General features: G+C 35.4%; 1 protein-coding gene across 4 annotated transcripts in view; it reads right to left on the reverse strand.

The window, feature by feature from the left end:
- Positions 1-342: 342 nt before the first annotated feature.
- Positions 343-18,835, reverse strand: part of LOC136037111 (early estrogen-induced gene 1 protein-like) — an 84,792-nt gene continuing 66,299 nt past the window's right edge. For 3 of the 4 annotated variants that reach the window (XM_065719580.1, XM_065719582.1, XM_065719581.1), the window contains 3 exons: positions 10,693-10,963; positions 3,525-3,797; positions 343-584 (listed from right to left, as the gene is read on the reverse strand). In XM_065719580.1, coding sequence (XP_065575652.1) covers positions 365-584; positions 3,525-3,797; positions 10,693-10,963 — 764 coding nt within the window. In that variant the 3' untranslated portion in view covers positions 343-364. The remainder of the gene's footprint in view (positions 585-3,524; positions 3,798-10,692; positions 10,964-18,835) is intronic. The other variant, XM_065719583.1, reaches the window with a different exon arrangement.

Below are 18,835 nucleotides of genomic sequence, written 5' to 3' on the forward strand. Positions count from 1 at the left end.
ACGATATTGTGGAACTTCAAACTCTTAAATATTTTTTTTCTGTTTTCTCCGAAAAAAAAAACAAAAAACAAACAAACAACCATACACTACTTAGTTTTTTAATGCGACCTCACTTGCAAGTACATTAATTCCTGAACGTTAAGAGTAACATCTCACTCAGGACCATAATCAACATTTAAAAAGGAGATGGAGGAGTGTGAGTTTGTGTAATGGGAAATTTTTATCGGGGGGGGGGAGGAAGGGGGTCATCATAAAAATAGTTTTTTCGTCATATTATAGCCAACAATTATGCATGGTTATATAATTTTCGCTGTCATAGGGATGAGGGTTCAGACCGGGAGCTATCAAAATTTCCATCAAAAAACTAACCTGTAACTCGATTCTTTTTAACTTCAATCTGAAGATCAGTATTCTTTAGAAGCTCATCTACTAAGTCATCATGGTTAACTCGGGTTGCATCAAGCTTAGATTCTTTCCCTTCTTCAATTTTCTGTCTCCGTTCTAAGCTTAAGGATGCTGTATTTGGACTCTTCCTATCTATAGATCCGAATTCACTCTGTCCACTGGAACTATTACTGGCATTTCTATAAGAAACTAAAGTCAATGAAGCGATATAAAAATGAATTTTTGTTGGGCTATACTTCAAAAATGTAATCCTCTCTAACATCTTCAGCATAATTAGAACTGCTATGAATTAAATACAAATTTACCGAGCATTGAGCATGGTAAGCACTAAAAAGCGTTGACATACAAAACTTTGTACAGATATACAAAAACAGGGGCAAGGAAGGGGCCGCGGAAGGTAGTTTCAAGCAGATGAGGCTTGGTTGATTGTCGTGCCAACAAATGGTAAGACAAAGATAGTGGATGGAAAGAAAATTTAAAAGTTAGAATAGGCAAGGATTAGAGTTTTTTTCATAGATGAAAAAAATCGGGAGAGTACAAAGATAGGTCTTCGGCCTTGAATTAGGATATTGGGAACGCCGGTAACAACAGCGACTAATTATAATTATGAAACATGGATACTTTGAAATATCAAGAAAGTTATGCTACAGCTTTCCCAGAGGAATTAGCAAAGGACAGTTTTGAGTACTCGTTTGACTAATCGTGCATCAAACAAGAGGCAATAAGAAAAAATGGTCTGATCCTATTTCCAAAAAGACAAATTAAGATGGCTAGGGGACTTTCTACTGTTGGAAGATGATTACTACTACTGTTACTACTACTACTAACATCTCAGTATAGCACCAAGCCACCTGGGACTAAGAGAGCTACATGCCCTGTTCATCTACTTAAGTTTTCTCACGTTTTACTCTTTACCCACTCCCATGAAGCTCTAGTTCCCTTTAGATCCTTCCATATGCCTTTGATGTCAAAAAAGCACAACGTTTGGCAATCTGTCATCCTTAAACTGTAAAGCGTGGCCTAGCCATCTTAAACTTTCTTTCATTGTTATATAGAAAGCGCGGTCGAGTCACATTTTTTGTACATCTTAGTGATTCCCAACGGGGAGCAGGCCCCTTCGGTGGAGCATGACAATATTTTGGTGGATCATGGGCAAGACACGCACCCTTTGGCTGACTACACTTTAGAACTTTAACTAAATATATATATGATTCATGTGAATGACGTTATATTCAAATGGGTTTATGGGGAGAGAAAGGTACATGATAGTATTACAATGACGTTATACATTGTATAAAAGGTGTTGTTTTCAGACAACATTTTTCATTAGTATAAAATATGCAGAGAACACAACATAAAGAAAGATATTAGTGGCCTTTTAACTTCCTTCAGGTGAATACACGTAAAATTTTGGATAACAAAATTTAAATATTACTTGGGGGACATCAAGATTCTAGAAATGTCTAGGTGGGACACGGCCAACAATCGGTTGGGGACCACTGGCATAGCTTATTGTTTAATAGACATAATAGGCAGTCACTCAACCGGGTACATAGGATTGTCGTTAGACGATTCTTCTGGAAATCGGACAGTCAAAAGACGGGACAAAGAGTAGTAATCGGAATAAATTGGGAAAGAGGAACATTCAGAGCTTTTTTAGTGTCCAGTGGTCTGGTCCTGCATGGTCCTGCATTGAGTTGCTAGTAGTAGCAACAGTGAAGTAAGCTGAAAAAAAGTATGTTTTTTTAGTTGAGCCTTTAATAAGGTTCAAGTCCGTGTATTTACCAATATGCATCAAAAGTTGCTGGAGCATTTCAGGAACATTATATATATATATATATATATATATATATATATATATATATATATATATATATATATATATATATATATATATATATATATATATATATATATATATATATATATATATATTTACAAAAATAATCAAATTAACTTTGCTCTTTTTTATTTATTTTTCTGAGCTTTTATCTAGATGAAGAAGAGATAAAAATAGAGCAAGCGATGTTAAATTAGAGGACTAGGAAAATATGGACTAGCCGAGCGGAGGAGGGGTCGTAGTCATCCTTTGCATTTAATTCCGTAAGAGTATGTGATGTTTTTTTCCTCTCTCTATTTTTTTCCTTTCTTCCTTCATCATTTGAGCTTCTTTTGTATTGAGTAGCGTGATATGAACGTGGTTTTAATTAGCCGAGGGTGATAACCTCGCTTGCCCTTATAAGCTTATTGCCTTTCTTGGTAGGCGAATGGTGAATAGTGTTTGTTTTCTTTTCTTAATAAATGTATATCTCATTATCTCATATCTCTGATGAATGTTAAATGAATTTATCTCGATATTAAAAGAAAAAAATGCAGCTAGTATATCCCTCATATTTGGCATTATAAGAGTGTGGAAAAAATTACTAGCGAGAACCAAAATAATTGTAAAAAAAGATAAACAATACTAAGCGAAAGAGAGAGAAAAAAAAAACAGTATCAGCCCTTTCTCCTCATTTTTTAGATAGGAAAAGACGAACGTGCTCAATTAAAGGGTCCAAACCAGAGACAAAGAGAACTTACAGTGATAAGATATTAAAGATGAATGTACAAGATGTTGAAAGAAAAGTTTCATGTTACATATTAATGTTACATATTAAACAATGCAAAATCTTTGATCTTTGAAATCGTCTGCAAATATGGCAAAATAAAAACAGGATTTGTATTCCAAATAAATTTACGAATATGTTCTTTACTTTCAAAGTGATAGAAACTTCCAAGACCCATAACCTTGCAAAAGAAAAACAACAACAAAAAAACAGGCACATATGGACGAGTTTAGAGTGATGAGTCGGGATTAGTTTAAGCTTTGATAAAACAGCAGAAAGCAGGCAAATCATATAACCCATATACATATCGTAAGATCCCCTCCCTCTCCCACCCTTGCGTTCGTGCCTGAACACAACGAACATACCACTGGTACCATTGCAATGTGCTATATCATTCCAAAAGCGTCACCACAACCCGGACACCACAACAACGAAGGAATCTCCAACATTAAAGCAAACACATGAAGACAAACAAACAAGTGATAAGACACATCACCAAAAGTTTTTGAATACCTTCTACGCCTATAGACAACACTATCAACAGTGAAGGACCCAATGCTATCAGAGCCACTACTATAACAACTATCACAAGGGCTTATGGTGGCATCTACTGCCGGACTGACTTTGTTTGCTGAGGCAAGACTAATTTTGACGCCGAGTCCAAGTCCGACACCCCTGGTCCAGTTTGACTCAATTACTGTCAGTATGCGAGGACGATCTGGCTGCTCACTGTGATTGTCGGTTTGTTTCGTGAGGATAGGCAAAATCTCGTCACATGCAAATGCTCTATGAATAAAAGCAGGAAAGAGAATAAGCAAGGTGAAATCATGCAGTTAGTCTACAGGCAGAAACTTTAATCATGCACAAAATAGAGTATTTCCAACTACAGCACTGCAAAAAGCCTTGGGTTAAAAAGTATATATTTTAGATGAGCACACAATTGTTAAAAGATTTACAGGACATTCTCTGATTATAAAGGGTATGCCAGTTAAAGAAAAACCAGCCATGACAGGAAGATAGAGGAACTCAATACGCATCGATTTTTCCTTTAAAGATGTACAAAACGCATTGTAATTTACTTTTAAATGATTTCAGAGGAAACTCTAGTGCAATCCAAAAAATTCTATATTCTACAAGAACAGCTATCGTAAGCGTGGCCATTCCTTCTTTGGCTTTTGCAAAAAACATACAAATTTCACTAATTTAGGTTTTGCTTTTTAAGCAGCCAAAAAAGTAGTTTTGCAGCACAGTCGGTATGACAGAGGGCCAAAATAAGATCTAAAAAAAGTATTAAAATAAATGTAAAAATAATTTCAAGTCTTTAAAAAAAGAAAATTCTATTCATGCTCCTACTGACATCTTATAGCAGCACCAAGCGGCCAGAGGCAATACAAATGCCAACATTTCTCATTCGCCCTACTCTGCTCAGAGCTTCAGTCCCTCTAAATGTATTGCCTACTTCCTTTAAATCTTTTGCATGACCTTTTCTCACCCCATTTAGGAATGTCTGGGTTTGGCCCTAGCTGAATTACCAGAAAGCACAATTTTTGGCAACCTATCATCCTTCATCTGTAAAAATCAACCCAGCTATATTGACCTTTCTTCCATTACGACACTAGAAAGTGAGATGAGACCCTTTTTTGTACTGCTTAATCTGTGCCTCCTGAGATATGCTACCTTCTGCTTACAGATGGCTATTCAGAGTACTCTAACTTCCAAATGACTAAACCTGTAGCAAAAATTAGCATATCTAAAAATAATCACGCTTTCATTTTATCTGAAAACAAGGTAAAGTTAAAAAATAAAAATACTGGTTCTGATGCCAGTCTGATGCCATTTTATCGGAACTAATGGTTCAAAACGGCTAGAATAATATGTCTCATCTTTAAAAATGCTTTGAAACTGGTGGACCATTTTCGCAATCATGAAACTACGATAGGAAGGCATCAGTTCACAACCTGACAGCAAGAAGCCGCCGATCATCGAGCTGAATGAAGGCTTTACACAAGCCCATACCACTCTTCGTCAGGACACTGTTGTCAGAACATGACAATTCACTCCTCTCGACAAGCGTCGAGTCCTACACTGAATTTGGGTAGGTGCTTTGGTTCAGAAGTAAAACCAGAAGATATCATGCTCATTAGTGTCAAGAATTAAAAAGAGACCATAACAATGCAACCTGTTCGATTAGAATAAGAATGAAATAGACGCGTGAATTTCTTTACCGACTTGCTAAAGCTGATTCTTGTTTTCTGATTTCCCCTACGACATAATACTTTTTTTTTTCATTTTTTTTTTGATAAGGAGGGCTTAGGCGCGTGTCTCAGGATACAGCAAACCTTTTAATATTCCGACCTTCATTTCCAAGGATTTCTAAAAGGAAAGAAACATACGTTTCAAAAATAAAAAGTTGAGAAAGGGCGTCGAAAACCAAAATATATAATGAAAAGTGAGCAAAAATCAAACAACTCATTGTGCTCAGTTTACGGGGCGGAGGGAGGGGGTACTAGACTTGAATTTAAAACCAACGAAATTTAAAACAAATAAAACACAAAACACTTTTTGTGTTTTATTACCACGATTCCTCCAAAACTCAATATAAACTTTATCAAATCGATTCGAAAAAGAATGAGACGATATTTGCCCATTCATTTAATATACCCAACATCTCTAAATCTTTTCATCAGTCATATTGGTATGAATTCAAACATTGACACATCAAATCTTTAACCATCAGGCTCAGTTACGTGAAAAACTAGAATCTGATGCATCACTTCTAAAAAAAAAAGAACAAAAGCTTTTTTCTATTGATTCTAAAGAGTCAAAACAGCCTTTTTTGTACCTAAGTTGATCATTAAATCATACAGTTTCGAGTCAAATAATCTTATTTCAAACTATTTAATTTGTCTGAATTTACAGTTTTCGATTCGCTTCTTATCTCATTATATCCACAAATCCACTGAATTCTAAAAAGATCATTTTAAGGGAAGTTAAAAAGAAATGTGAATACAGAAAAATCAAATAGAAATAATCACAACCAAACACGAACAAATGCTTTATAAAATTGTGCGCAAATAGCGGCAAATAAACAATGAAAATCATAAGGTTTGGGGGAATTTAGGCTACTAGAGCCCCCCTCCCATCAGCATATGCTCGAAAAGAGGCTTTCTTCATCAAGAAAAAGAGAAAAAACTGCATCAATTGACCAATCATATACATATATTATGATATTTAAACAACACTGAAGCAACACAACTTCTTCCATAAATTATCAAAATAAATTTGCTTCTTATTAATAACCTTCCCCCACTCCCTCAAAAAAATGTGCATGCCTGTATAGGATATTTCAGCAAACATTGATAAACAAAATTGTTTATAGATAATCAATAAAATTATGGAAATATTTTCAAACATACGAAAATACTCTTTGCATTGTATAATGTTTAATGTTGCCGATTATATAACACTATTGATTAAAATCAGACCCTTGTACCTCCAAATTTTCAATTGTATGTCACGCTGATTAGGAGCGATTATTTTTCAAACTTTTTTCGTAAATTTGGTGCCAAGGGAAATAAGGAAAAATTTTGCTATTTGCATGTGGATTTAATTTATTGCTCCATAATCAAAATCTTATTTCTGGAACGGATAAAAGCATAAGGTTTATACTTCCGGTTTTACAACATTTTCTAACTGGTCCGCACTTTTTAAAAATTTATTTTTGCACACATACTTTGTTTTTCAAAAGCAGAAAGTTCTCTAGCCTTTGCGCTTGTTTTCCTCACAGAAGTATTAATTTAAGATAGGTTAGACACCCTGCTTTGGCAAACAGCCAGCGCTTTTCCTTCTAATCCCACGAGAAAAGGTCATTGAAGCAGGCAAAACTGGTCAGTTAGGTCGACTTCTTTGTAACAATTCATTGCAACCATTCCTTTGTTCGGCTTACCTGATCACGAATTACAGAGCTTTTTCTATCTAATCTGGAATTTATTCAGGCAACCCAAATATGGTTTTCCAAATGGTTCATTTCAGGAAGACTCACAGCTTCTTTTTACGAATTTACAGGTAATCTAATAACCAGGTCCCAACTCTAATAATATCTTGCTATCCCTTTCCATGTCCTGACTCTGTCATAAGGCTCTGCAAAAATGGTGACCTTCTCTCAGTAAATTATAAGGCTTGTTCTCAGGAGCCTCAATTATATTCGTTAGTATCGTTCCATATAAGTCCTCGAGATAAACAGAGATAGGCAGACACCGGTGCCAAAATCCCTTGTAATGTTGCGGCAACTGTGACCCATGGGTCAAAGTGGCGGAGCACCATATGTTCGTATAAGTCCTATATCACGTTTGCAGAGGGATTATGATTATTCTAAGTAATTATTTGTGAGGTCAAAAAAAATTTAGTTCTAGTGGCTTTCTAAAGCCTGATAATAGCCTTTCGAGCTTCATACTTCTTTCCAACCTTTTCAGAGATTATTCACTTAGCTTTTTCATTCGTTTCGAGTTTATTATGTCCTTCATTCAGTCAAAAAGTATTCGACATTCCGTAGTTTGACTTAGACACAAGCTATCGCTTTCTCTTCCTTCTTATGCATCTCCTCATCCCCTATTTTTATATATAGTATATATAAAATAATTATCATAATATATATTAAGATTATAACATAAAGTTATATGTATATTACTCTCTTATTTGGTTTTCTTCACATTTTCAGCGTCAGGATACGTTATGGAGCTTGCACTGGAGCCACACGGTGATTTAATCTACTTGTTTGTAACCAATAACATCTCTGGGCAGTTATTGAGCGTATTAGTATCATATCTACGAATGCACTACGGGGAGGGGGCACCTTATTAGTATCCACTCCACAGAAAAAAACAAAGGTCTGATTTTTCACACCAGATTTCTCATGCGGGTCATTTCGGCTAATTTGCTTGGCTCTTAAATTTTCGCGTTTTGCTTGTGAATGCCATCATATCGCATTCTTACAACTTTAATTAGATTGGGATATTCAACATTAAAGCCAGTGTTTCCAGTTCTATTTATGTAGCAACGAGAACAATTAATCTTAGACTATTCTACTTTCAAAATTTAAAACTACTTGTCTAATTACTTTTTTTATTTTATGCTGGATTTTTTGCACTTGTTTCCTCTTCCCCCAAGCAAACTTTCGGCAAATACCTCAGAAATTCTTTGCTTGAATTTTTTCGTCTATAAACGATCTTACTCGTTTTGATCTTACTCGCCACAGTAAAGATAATTGATAAACAGGCAACTTTTTCGTAAGCAATCAATTCCGACTTCAGAGAGTCAGGCAAAAATAACTCTATATAACACGTATTACCGACTGAAAATGAAAAGTTGACAATGAAACTATAATAAAAATCTAGATTCTCGACGGTCTCGAATCAAAACAAAAGTCAAGCACACGGGGTAAATTTTGTCAGTTCAGAAAACTTGAATCAAGGAAAAGGATCTTGCAATCAGAGAAATTTAATATGAAATAATTATTTGCTTCCCTAATTAATAATTATCGCGTTATTCTTTAGTTTTAAGTCATGGGGAGTCAAATAAGCAATTTTAATTGAATTAAGAAATTCTGGCATGAACTCCGTTCCTTCTTCCCGTTCATCCTTCACAGACTCACGCACGCTAAACTAACACGATCCTTCATTTGATTGCAATTTTACTTTCGTTTCTAACAACGGTTTTTGATGTGCAACATTTTCCTTTACAATTCAATGTTATTTTGCTGTTTTCTTGTTCCATGCCTTTTTCTTTAGCTATTCAGTGTCATTTGTCATCTTGTGTAAATTTGCATGCCTCATAGATTCTAATACCACTTTTGAGGAGGGGGAAGAATGTAATTTATACTCTTGAAATGCATGTAAAGTGGTGTCACTCAAATGATTTTTTTCTACCAAAATTAAGATTTTAAACGAATTTTCTCAGACTCGTGACAGATCTAGATCTTTTTTTTTCAGGCCAGAAAATCCCTTGGTTCAAATACAAAAAAAATAATTATGGGGCAATTTTCAGGAAAAAAAATTATACATACATAAATAGGTTCACAGTTTTTCCTTTAAAGAGAGTAGATAGATATACTGCTGAACAAGATGGCTTTCCCGCCCTGATTGTACGAGACGTTGAAGAAACTACATATACAGATTTCATTAATGATGTTGATAGTAGCTCGGAATTAAATGATCCAGACCTTGACAGCAAAAGTAAGGACTCAGTACCAAGCCAAAGAGGAGTTTCCACTGAAGTATTGGCGCTGGGAGAAGCATTGGTAAAAATACTAAACCTGGTTAAAATCTTGGAAATGTCTTCCATGATCATTTTGCAGCTATCTGCAAGACATATAATCTTAGTCCATCCATCACAAAGGATATGAATGTTCGACGGAACAGGACCCTTACCATGATAGAAATATATTGTACCCGGAAAGAGCCACTGCACAACTTCTTAAATCTAAACATTCGTGACGCTAAAGTCAGAGAGCTCGAACTTCACTTCAGAGCAATGAGTGGTCCATTGTGGAAGGTGTCATTAGGGTTCTTTGCCCGTTTAAACAGGCAAGGATGACGATGATAGCTAGTGGGTATAATTATGTTTCTGCAAGCAAAGTTGCGTTGAGGGTTGAAGGATTTCATTTGCTTTGTGAGACACCGGATAGTGGTGCTATTACTGATTCAGTCAACGACTTGAAGGAATTATTGGCTATTCAGCCCAGGTAATGTCTTTTATTTACCAGTCCTAGGTTTGAATTGCTACTTTTTACAAAAGCTGGCTTTTTTACTCTGCAATTTATGAAAAAATGAGCAATATAAACAGATATTCAGCTCGTCAGGCCGTCTCCTCTCTTCTCCAGCGGTTCAGTTCCTAGAAGAGAAGTACAGGAGAACTCTCTCAATTCTAGTTGAACTCTTTTCAAATTGACGTCCTTCCTATCAAGACAGAAATTAACCAAATACATCACTGACTCCAATACAGCTTTTTTTTAGTTTCTCGACACGACTAGGCTGCGGTTGAACTCTTCAAGTCAAAATGCTAACAATACAAGCACTGACTGCGTAGCAGCAAAAACTATCAGGACATATGAGGAGACAGTTCCAGTCTTCTTAAACGAGATACAAAGACCAGGAAAAAATAGTTCTGATCCACTAGAATTTTGGACTGACTGCTTTTACACTTACCCAGAGTTAAGTAAAATTGCATGCATGCATGTCGCAGTACCTGAAAAGAACAGAAATATCTGTTAAAACGGCCGTTTTTTTTTTAATAAAAACAGGCCGTTTCTGTTCTTCAATAAAAAAAACGGAAAAAAGAAACAGAGTTCTGTTTCTTTTTTCTCCGTTTCTGTTTCGTTTTTTAATTGCCATTTTTTACTATTTCTGTTTTAACCATAAACAGAAACGGTGGCGACCCCTATTACAGAGCAGTCTTCATTAAAACAGAAAAATCTTTTTTCGCTTGTTTCAGGATTCCCGACCATTTTTCTGATTCGTCTTAATTTCTGCATTTTTGCCGAGATCCTGATTTGACTGTGATAGCGTTTACAAGAAGTCGTATCGTATTGGTACTTCAAAGATAAAGTTGATGACAGCAAAATCTTATTAATTATCCACACAAGTGCTAGAAAATACTTGCAATTAAGCCTTTAAGAATTACTAACCTCATGTGTCCAGAGTCTCCTAAGCTACTTTGCCGACTGTGCTGAGTATTTTGACTCCCTAAAGAACCATACTGCCCGGGCCCTACAGTAACAGAGCCAAACCCCGACGTCCCAGAGCCAGAGTGATTGGAAGAGTTTCTACTGTGCGTTCTACCATCTACTTCCACAGTTGGTGATGTTCCACTTTCTGAAATTGTTGCTACTTGGCAGTTTTTAGCAAAATCCTCAATATTCAATTGGCCACTTGTGGGCGAATCCACCTCAGAAAATTCTGTAAAAGAAATAAATAAATATAAGGCTGTAGTGTATGAGGTAAGAACGTTTAGCAGAGGAGTCAAAAAAAGAAAAAGAAAAAAGGGACAACGTTCAAACGGCAAAGGCTTCAATAGTATAGATGGCAGTGGTCCAGAAGCTCCAGCTCGTTAATGCTGAGTGGGCTGATCAGCACGTGTCTCTTCAAGAACAAGTCTCAAGTACTTTTAAGTGGCTTTACATCAAAATCCCAAACTAGGTATATCTGTCAAGCAAGGCCACTTGGTTCTTCACCAGTTTTGGGTTAATGAAAATGTATATCTCACAAGATGAATAGCGGCAGAACATTCTTTTTTATTTTGTGTATAGCAATGCATATAAAATCAATTTGGCTTCCAGGAATGACATTTACATTTTTGAGTCGTAGAATCTAAATTTGACGGATACAGGATCATCCGATTAAAGCTGTAAAAAATCTACATCTAATATTTAATGAGATTAGAATCTCAAACATTCATTTGGCAAATAAGCAAATCTACACTTTACAATTAAAAAATTCAAATAACAACAAATCATCTAATCTCTATTAATATGCATGACAAATTTAAAATGGACTCAGTGACCTTTCGGTGAAGGTTTTCAACATGTAATATGACGTTGAAAAAAATAAATAGCCAGAAATAAAGCTGCGAAATCGCGTGATCTCATACCCAGAACCAGAATCACATCTGAATCAAATCCCGTTCTTGGCACATCAGCTGTACACGCGAACTTTTCAAAATAACAAAATATAGGCGCGATGGTATTGAGTCTTCCAACGACAATTATTGAATGTTATAGTTTTAATAAAGTTTCACAACAAAATCTTCTTTACGATTTTTTCTAATTTTCCGACACTCCTGTAGTTAGTTCATTTGTTCCGCTGCCTGAAACGAATTGAAGACGATATGGAAACCTGGGAATCACGGTATGGTGTAAAATATCCTGTTATGGCGTATTCTATAACTGAGGAAAAATTGGGCAGCCATCTCATTGTAACGAAAATCTTTTTAAAATTTCATGGAGAGTTCAAATCTTCACAACACAAATTAAAATATGATTGCAAAGTACCAGACAGGGCTACTATTTAAGATAATACTATTGGTTTCTAAAACATAAATACATACAATATAAAAACATAAATATAAAATATAAAAACAATAAATTTGTTCCCAAAACATGCTTTTTAGTAGATTCCATCTAAATAAAACAATTTTTCAATTGTCTCCTTAAAATAATGGCTAGTCAGTACACAAACCTTCCAAAGAATCCTAATTCCGAATCCTTTGGGATATAGCTGTAAAATCATCAAATAGCTATAAACTTAACATCATCTAGAGGATATAAACATCCTGGTAGATGGGTTAATAGAACATATTTACCCCTAACAGTTTTCGGACGATATTGCATAATAAAATATGTTCCCTGTCGCAGACCTAGGTGGATTCTCAGGATTTTATCTAATGTTCTTTTTTCTTTTAATTATGACATTTCTTGCAATGAATTAAATTAGGGTTGAAGGTTCGTGAACAATCTTAATTTACATACAATACGAAACGAAAAAAAAAACGAAGAAAAAAGAATAGACAACAAAACTAAAAAACACCGTTTTCGTTCCGAAAATGTTTCTTTGTGTTTCAAACATAGGCATTAAGATTAAATTTCATTATGTAACCAAAACTCTTCCGCTGTTTACAGTATTGCTCCGGTTTTTTGCAAAATTTTGTTTTTGGATTTATTTAAAAAAAAAAAATCGAATGCTATATTCAAGAAAGTAATCAGATTTTATCTAGTAGAGACATTTCATCCCCAACAGTTTTTTTTTTTTTTTAAACTGTCGCGTTTAAGACAAAAAAGAAGAAACATTACGTAACACTACGAGGACTAGAAATTTTTTGAGCACAGAAAAATTAGAAATCGCGACAATTCGATGATCCCCTATGGTGCTGTGCGAAAAAGATGTAGGGTACCAGATCGATACAGCAAAGCTTTTCGATGCAATCAATCTTCAAACTATTTTGACTTCGTTGACATCAACCCTGGCACTGTCTACATACAATATAGTTTCCATGCCTATAAGAGTCGAAACATTTTTTGGTCCACCTGTGGGCGTCATGTTTTTTTTTGTGTTTTTTTCTTTTAGTAAAAACAGGACATCAAAAATCTTCAAATGATTACGAAGAACTTTATTCATACCCAGTTTTTAATTCCAAGGGCATTATTTGGCTCAGACTATGACCTGTCGCAATGCCGAAGGAGCCAACCGAGAAATGTTAATTGAATTGTCTTCGGATGTAATTCAATTTTTCAAGTTACACAAAAATTCTTGATGCAATTTAGTAAATGAGGCGTTGAAACTAAACTCGAACAAAACATTTTTTGCTTTTATTCTGCAACAAAAAGATTTAATTGTGCAATTTGTACCACGCCTGCCCCTAAAGTGATTGATCATCAAGCATGAAAACAAACAGCAAAAAAGGTCATAATGAATAAGTACTTGTGCAGAAGTCAATTGAAGCATGAACAAATAACTTTCCAAGTTCAAAACCATTGGATGGCACAAGATGTTTTTGTATCAATTATAATAATTTAATTCTAGTTCTTCTGAGTATAATTACAACTTTATTCGGTTCCTTCGTCTCAATCATAGACTTCCTTTGCTTGTAAAGCCTATAAGTATAATGGTTGGACGTTAAATTGCATGGGTTCAAATTTAGACTTTACCCCTTGTGTTCAGGGGCGGAGGATTTTAAGGGGGGGGGGGCATAAAAGGTTGCCTGGATAAACTTGCGAACAAAAAATAACTGCAATTTTAAGGGAACTTCGACAATTATGCGTCGTAGGTAGGTAATGGAAATGGTCGTGAATTTAATGCAAAATCTGGCGAAGGTTAAAGTTGTATTAAATCAGTTGAAATTAAAATGGTATAAAAATATTGGTACAAAAAATAGTAAGTTATAAAAACATCCCACCATAAAGAAAAAACATAAAAAGCTGTTCACAGTCTATAAAAAAATTATATTTCATATTTTATGCATAAATTTTTGCCTTTGCACTTCTGACCACTATAGCGAGTGAGTTAAGCTTTTTATTGTCAAAAAAAAGGCCTTGAACATTCTTTTGGGGTCATGCACTATTTGTGACAATTTGTATAGGTCAAACCATATTCGTCCACAGCTTGAGTATGCTTGCCCGGTGTGGCATTTCGGTCTTACGGTGGATCAGTCCGATAGACTAGAAATTATCCTGAAGAGACCCCTGAGAATTATCTACGGTCAGGGCAAAGTGCCTTACATTCTCCTTCTCAAGGAATTCCACCTCCCTACCTTGGCAGCCTGACGTGTTACTCTTTGTACCAATTTCGGAAATAATCTGGGTTGTAACCCACGCTTTCAATGTATACTCCCAGCCCATTATTGCCCTCCAAAAGCCCCGTTTACCTCGATCAAAAGCACAAAAATCCCAGTTTTAAATCCTGTCAATGCAAGAACTGAGCGCTACAGAAAGAGCTTTGTGCCAGCGTTTGTTGAAATCATAAATGCATAAAAATTGCAATGCATCATTTTAATGTGTCGTTTATATTGTTTATGTATTAGTTTTCTTGTTTCATTTTTATCTGACAGGCCAGTTGGATTCATTGGTGTATGTTTTTTTTATCATGTACTTACGTTTTTACTTATGTCCCCATTTTTTTTTCATTTTATTCATTGTATTCACTGTATTTGACAGGCCAGTTTGATTGACTGAAGGCAACAAGTTCGGTAGTTTTATGTTGTGAGAGTTTCCTAGATAATAAAGTACTTCTATTCTATTCCTATACTCATCTTTATTCATTTTACTTATGTTGCTTACTTTTTACTTATGTACTATGTTTGTTACTTATGTACTCATTTTTATTCATTTTATTCATTATACTCATTTTTATTTGACAAGCCAGTTGGGCTCATTGCTGTAGGTTATGTTTATATATTGTACTTATTTGCTTTTTTTTATACAATGTAGGCTAGCTGACGGAAAGCAACAAGTTCGGCAGTTTTTTATGTTGTGAGAGTCTGCTTGTTAATAAAGTACTATTCTATTCTAAACCATTTAGCATGTCGCCCTAACTTTATGGCATCACTGAGTAACTATGGTAGTAGTGAAGATTAGGAACTGAGGATAAAGTTACAACTTGTATATCCGTAAAAGATATATTAAACATTAAATAGTAGCTCTTTTAGGAATGTAACAAGAAAAACAGAACGAAGAGATAGAAATGCATAGAAGACATTTAAAAGGAGGGTTTTCAGTATAGGCAATAAAGCATTAATTAATCATTGTTTCTTTTTTAAAATAGTGTTTTAATAAACGGTGTCAACTTTGACGAAATGTCGAAAGTTTACTAATCAAAATTTTACTTTTCATAACAACGTAGCGTATCTTTCCACGTTTTAAAGTTCTATATATTTCGCTTAAATTACAGATTTCACACTTTTATAAGAAAACATCTATTTCTCTATTTCCACTACCGCCATATCTATTTATTATACGGTCGATGTCTACCTCAATATTTCGGTGAATGTTTATAATGGCTAGTCCTGTCAGTCTAGAGTCCTGTCAGTTTAGAAGCTCTTCGTTAGTATTTTCTCTTCTATTCATCCAAAAATATTTGAATACAGACCAAAACCGTCAGAAAAATATGAACTCTAATAAAGATGCATGTAGGTATTTGCTTCAAACTAAGCATATGAATCAAAATACTCCTTAAAAAGCAAATTATTATGTGTTTGTTATTTTTGTATTTGATAGGTATAGATTGATGATTTAAATTCTGAGGGTTTCAAGCTGTGGTAGATTTCTAATTAGTTTTTTTTTTTTATATTGAGATTTTCAGATATTCAGTTCAAACGTTTAAATCTCGGTATGTCTGCTGAGCACAAAAATAAAATTTGAAATTTGACTCAGATTTCGCATTAAGCAAGAGAATTGTCCTGTAAAAATGTTGATTTATAAACAACTAATCGTAGAAATATGATCGGATGGCATGCATCAAAGTAAGTATAAAAATCCTCAGCGGTATAGCAGTTTAGACAATTTTAAGGACAAATATATGCAACCGCTATACAAAACATAACTTTTCTTGTGTCTGGCTGGTAATGAGAAGGTGAGAAATTCTGAAGTAATATAATAGTTGCATTTCGTTTCCATCGTTAACTCAAGTTGTATGAATTTCCACTTTTTACCTACATTTTATTAGTAAATGTTCGGAAAAAAAAATCGATGCCACTCCACTGATTGAAAATGAGAATTCAGAGACCCATCTATACCAGCTAGATAAATAAAAAAAAAACACATAGTTATTTGCCTTCTTTTATAAACAATTTTTTGATAATTTATTTTTCTTTAAAACTAGTTGGTGGGGGCGCTTCGCCCCCCCCCCAAGCCCCCCGCGCGCGTAAGTCGTTACGCGCCATATTAGTTACGCGCCATTGTAGTTGTGTCCCTGTGTCTCACCTGTGAATATAGATAGATATATATATATATATATATATATATATATATATATATATATATATATATATATACGTTTTTAACTACGTAAAACTTGCGAATATACAACATTCTTCGCTGTCCCATTGTCTGTGCATATAAATAGATTGTCAGGTTTACCAACTCTTGAACATGCAACATATAAATGTCCATTCGAAAAACAATCCGTATTCAGATCTATACCTCATTATTCTAGTGATTACCCTTGAGCTTTGTTGATGGTGATTGCTAATCGAACATTCCCTCTGTCCCCGTCGTCATTTACATATCCCCCTGTGCCCCCCGGCGTCCCCGTTGTAGTTGTGTCCCTCTGTCCCGGTCGTCATTTATATTCCCTGTGTCCCGGTCGTCGTTTGTGTCCCGGTGTCCCAGTCTGTAATTTCTCTTTGAGTGTCCCAGTCGTCATTTATATTCCCTGTGTCCCGGTCGACATTTGTGTCCTGGTGTCCCGGTCTGTAATTTCTCTTTGAGTGTCCCGGTCGTCATTTATATTCCCTGTATCCCGGTCGTCATTTGTGTCCCGATTGTCCATGGGAAAAACAATCCGTATTCAAATCTATACCTCATTATTCTAATGATTGCCCTTGAGCTTTGTTGATGGTGATTGCTAATCGAACATTCCGTGTCCCGGTCGTCATTTATATATCCACCCTGTGCCCCCCCCCGGCGTCCCCGTTGTAGTTGTGTCCCTGTGTCCCGGTCGTCATTTACATTCCCTGTGTCCCGGTCGTTATTTGTGTCCCGGTGTCCCAGTCTGTAATTTCTCTTTGAGTGTCCGGTCGTCATTTATATTCCCTGTGACCCGGTGTCCCGGTCGTCATTTGTGTCCCGGTCTGTAATTTTGCCAGTCGACAAACATGACGTGAGTCGACAAACAACTTCATGACGGCATAATGCTCAATCCTTATAATGACGTCAGTCGACACAAAAACATGACATCAGTCAACACACAAACAACTTATTTATATATATATATATATATATATATATATATATATATATATATATATATATATATATATATATATATATATATATACTAGCTGCTGGGGTGGCGCTTCGCGCCACCCCAACACCTAGTTGGTGGGGGCGCTTCGCGCCCCAACCCCCCAAGCCACCCCGCGCGCGTAAGTCGTTACGCGCCATATTAGTTACGCGCCATTGTAGTTGTGTCCCTATGTCCCACCTGTGAATATATATATATATATATATATATATATATATATATATATATATATATATATATATATATATATATATATATATATATATATATACTAGCTGTTGGGGTGGCGCTTCGCGCCACCCCAACACCTAGTTGGTGGGGGCGCTTCGCGCCCCCCCCCCCCCAAGCCCCCCCGCGCGCGTAAGTCGTTACGCGCCATAATAGTTACGCGCCATTGTAGTTGTGTCCCTATGTCCCACCTGTGAATATAGATATATATATATATATGGTTTTAACTACGTAAAACTTGCGAATATACAACATTCTTTGCTGTCCCATTGTCTTTGCATATAAATAGATTGTCAGGTTATCCCCCTGTTTCCCCCGGTGTCCCCGTTGTAGTTGTGTCCCTGTGTCCCGGTCGTCATTTATATTCCCTGTGTCCCGGGTCCCGGTCATCATTTGTATCCCGGTGTCCCGGTCTGTATATACATTCGTTTTTTAGTTTTGTTTTTCTCCTTTATTTTTTTCCTTTTTTTTTCTTTTTTAGCTTATTTAGATTTTTAGATTTTTTAGTTTTTTTTATTAGTTTTTAGTTTTTATTTCTTTTTAGTTTTTTTGTCCCGGTCGTCATTTATATCCCCCTGTTTCCCCCGGTGTCCCCGTTGTAGTTGGGTCCCTGTGTCCCGGTCGTTATTTATTTTTTAGTTTTTTACCTTTTTTTAGTTTTTTTAGTTTTTTAGCTTTTTTATTTTTTTTATTAGTTTTTAGTTTTTTTGTAGTTTTTGCCTTTTTTTTAGTTTTTTTAGTTTTTTAGCTTTTTTATTAGTTTTTAGTTTTTTTTGTAGTTTTTGCCTTTTTTTAGTTTTTTTAGTTTTTTAGCTTTTTTATTTTTTTTATTAGTTTTTAGTTTTTTTTGTAGTTTTTGCCTTTTTTTAGTTTTTTCAGTTTTGACGTCACCTGATCCAGTTTTTTCAGGTGACGTCACCTGATCCACGATCCACAGATCCACAAACAACTTATTTTTATATATATAGATAGTTTTTTTTTTTTTACTTATGTCCTGGTCGTCATTTATACTCCCTGTGTCCCGGTGCTTTGTTGATTGCTAATCGAACATTCCTTTTGTCCTGGTCGCTTTCTCTTTGAGTGTCGTCA

Source organism: Artemia franciscana, chromosome 16 (genome assembly GCF_032884065.1).
Source record: "Artemia franciscana chromosome 16, ASM3288406v1, whole genome shotgun sequence".
In the NCBI taxonomy this organism is placed as follows: Eukaryota; Metazoa; Arthropoda; class Branchiopoda; order Anostraca; family Artemiidae; genus Artemia; species Artemia franciscana.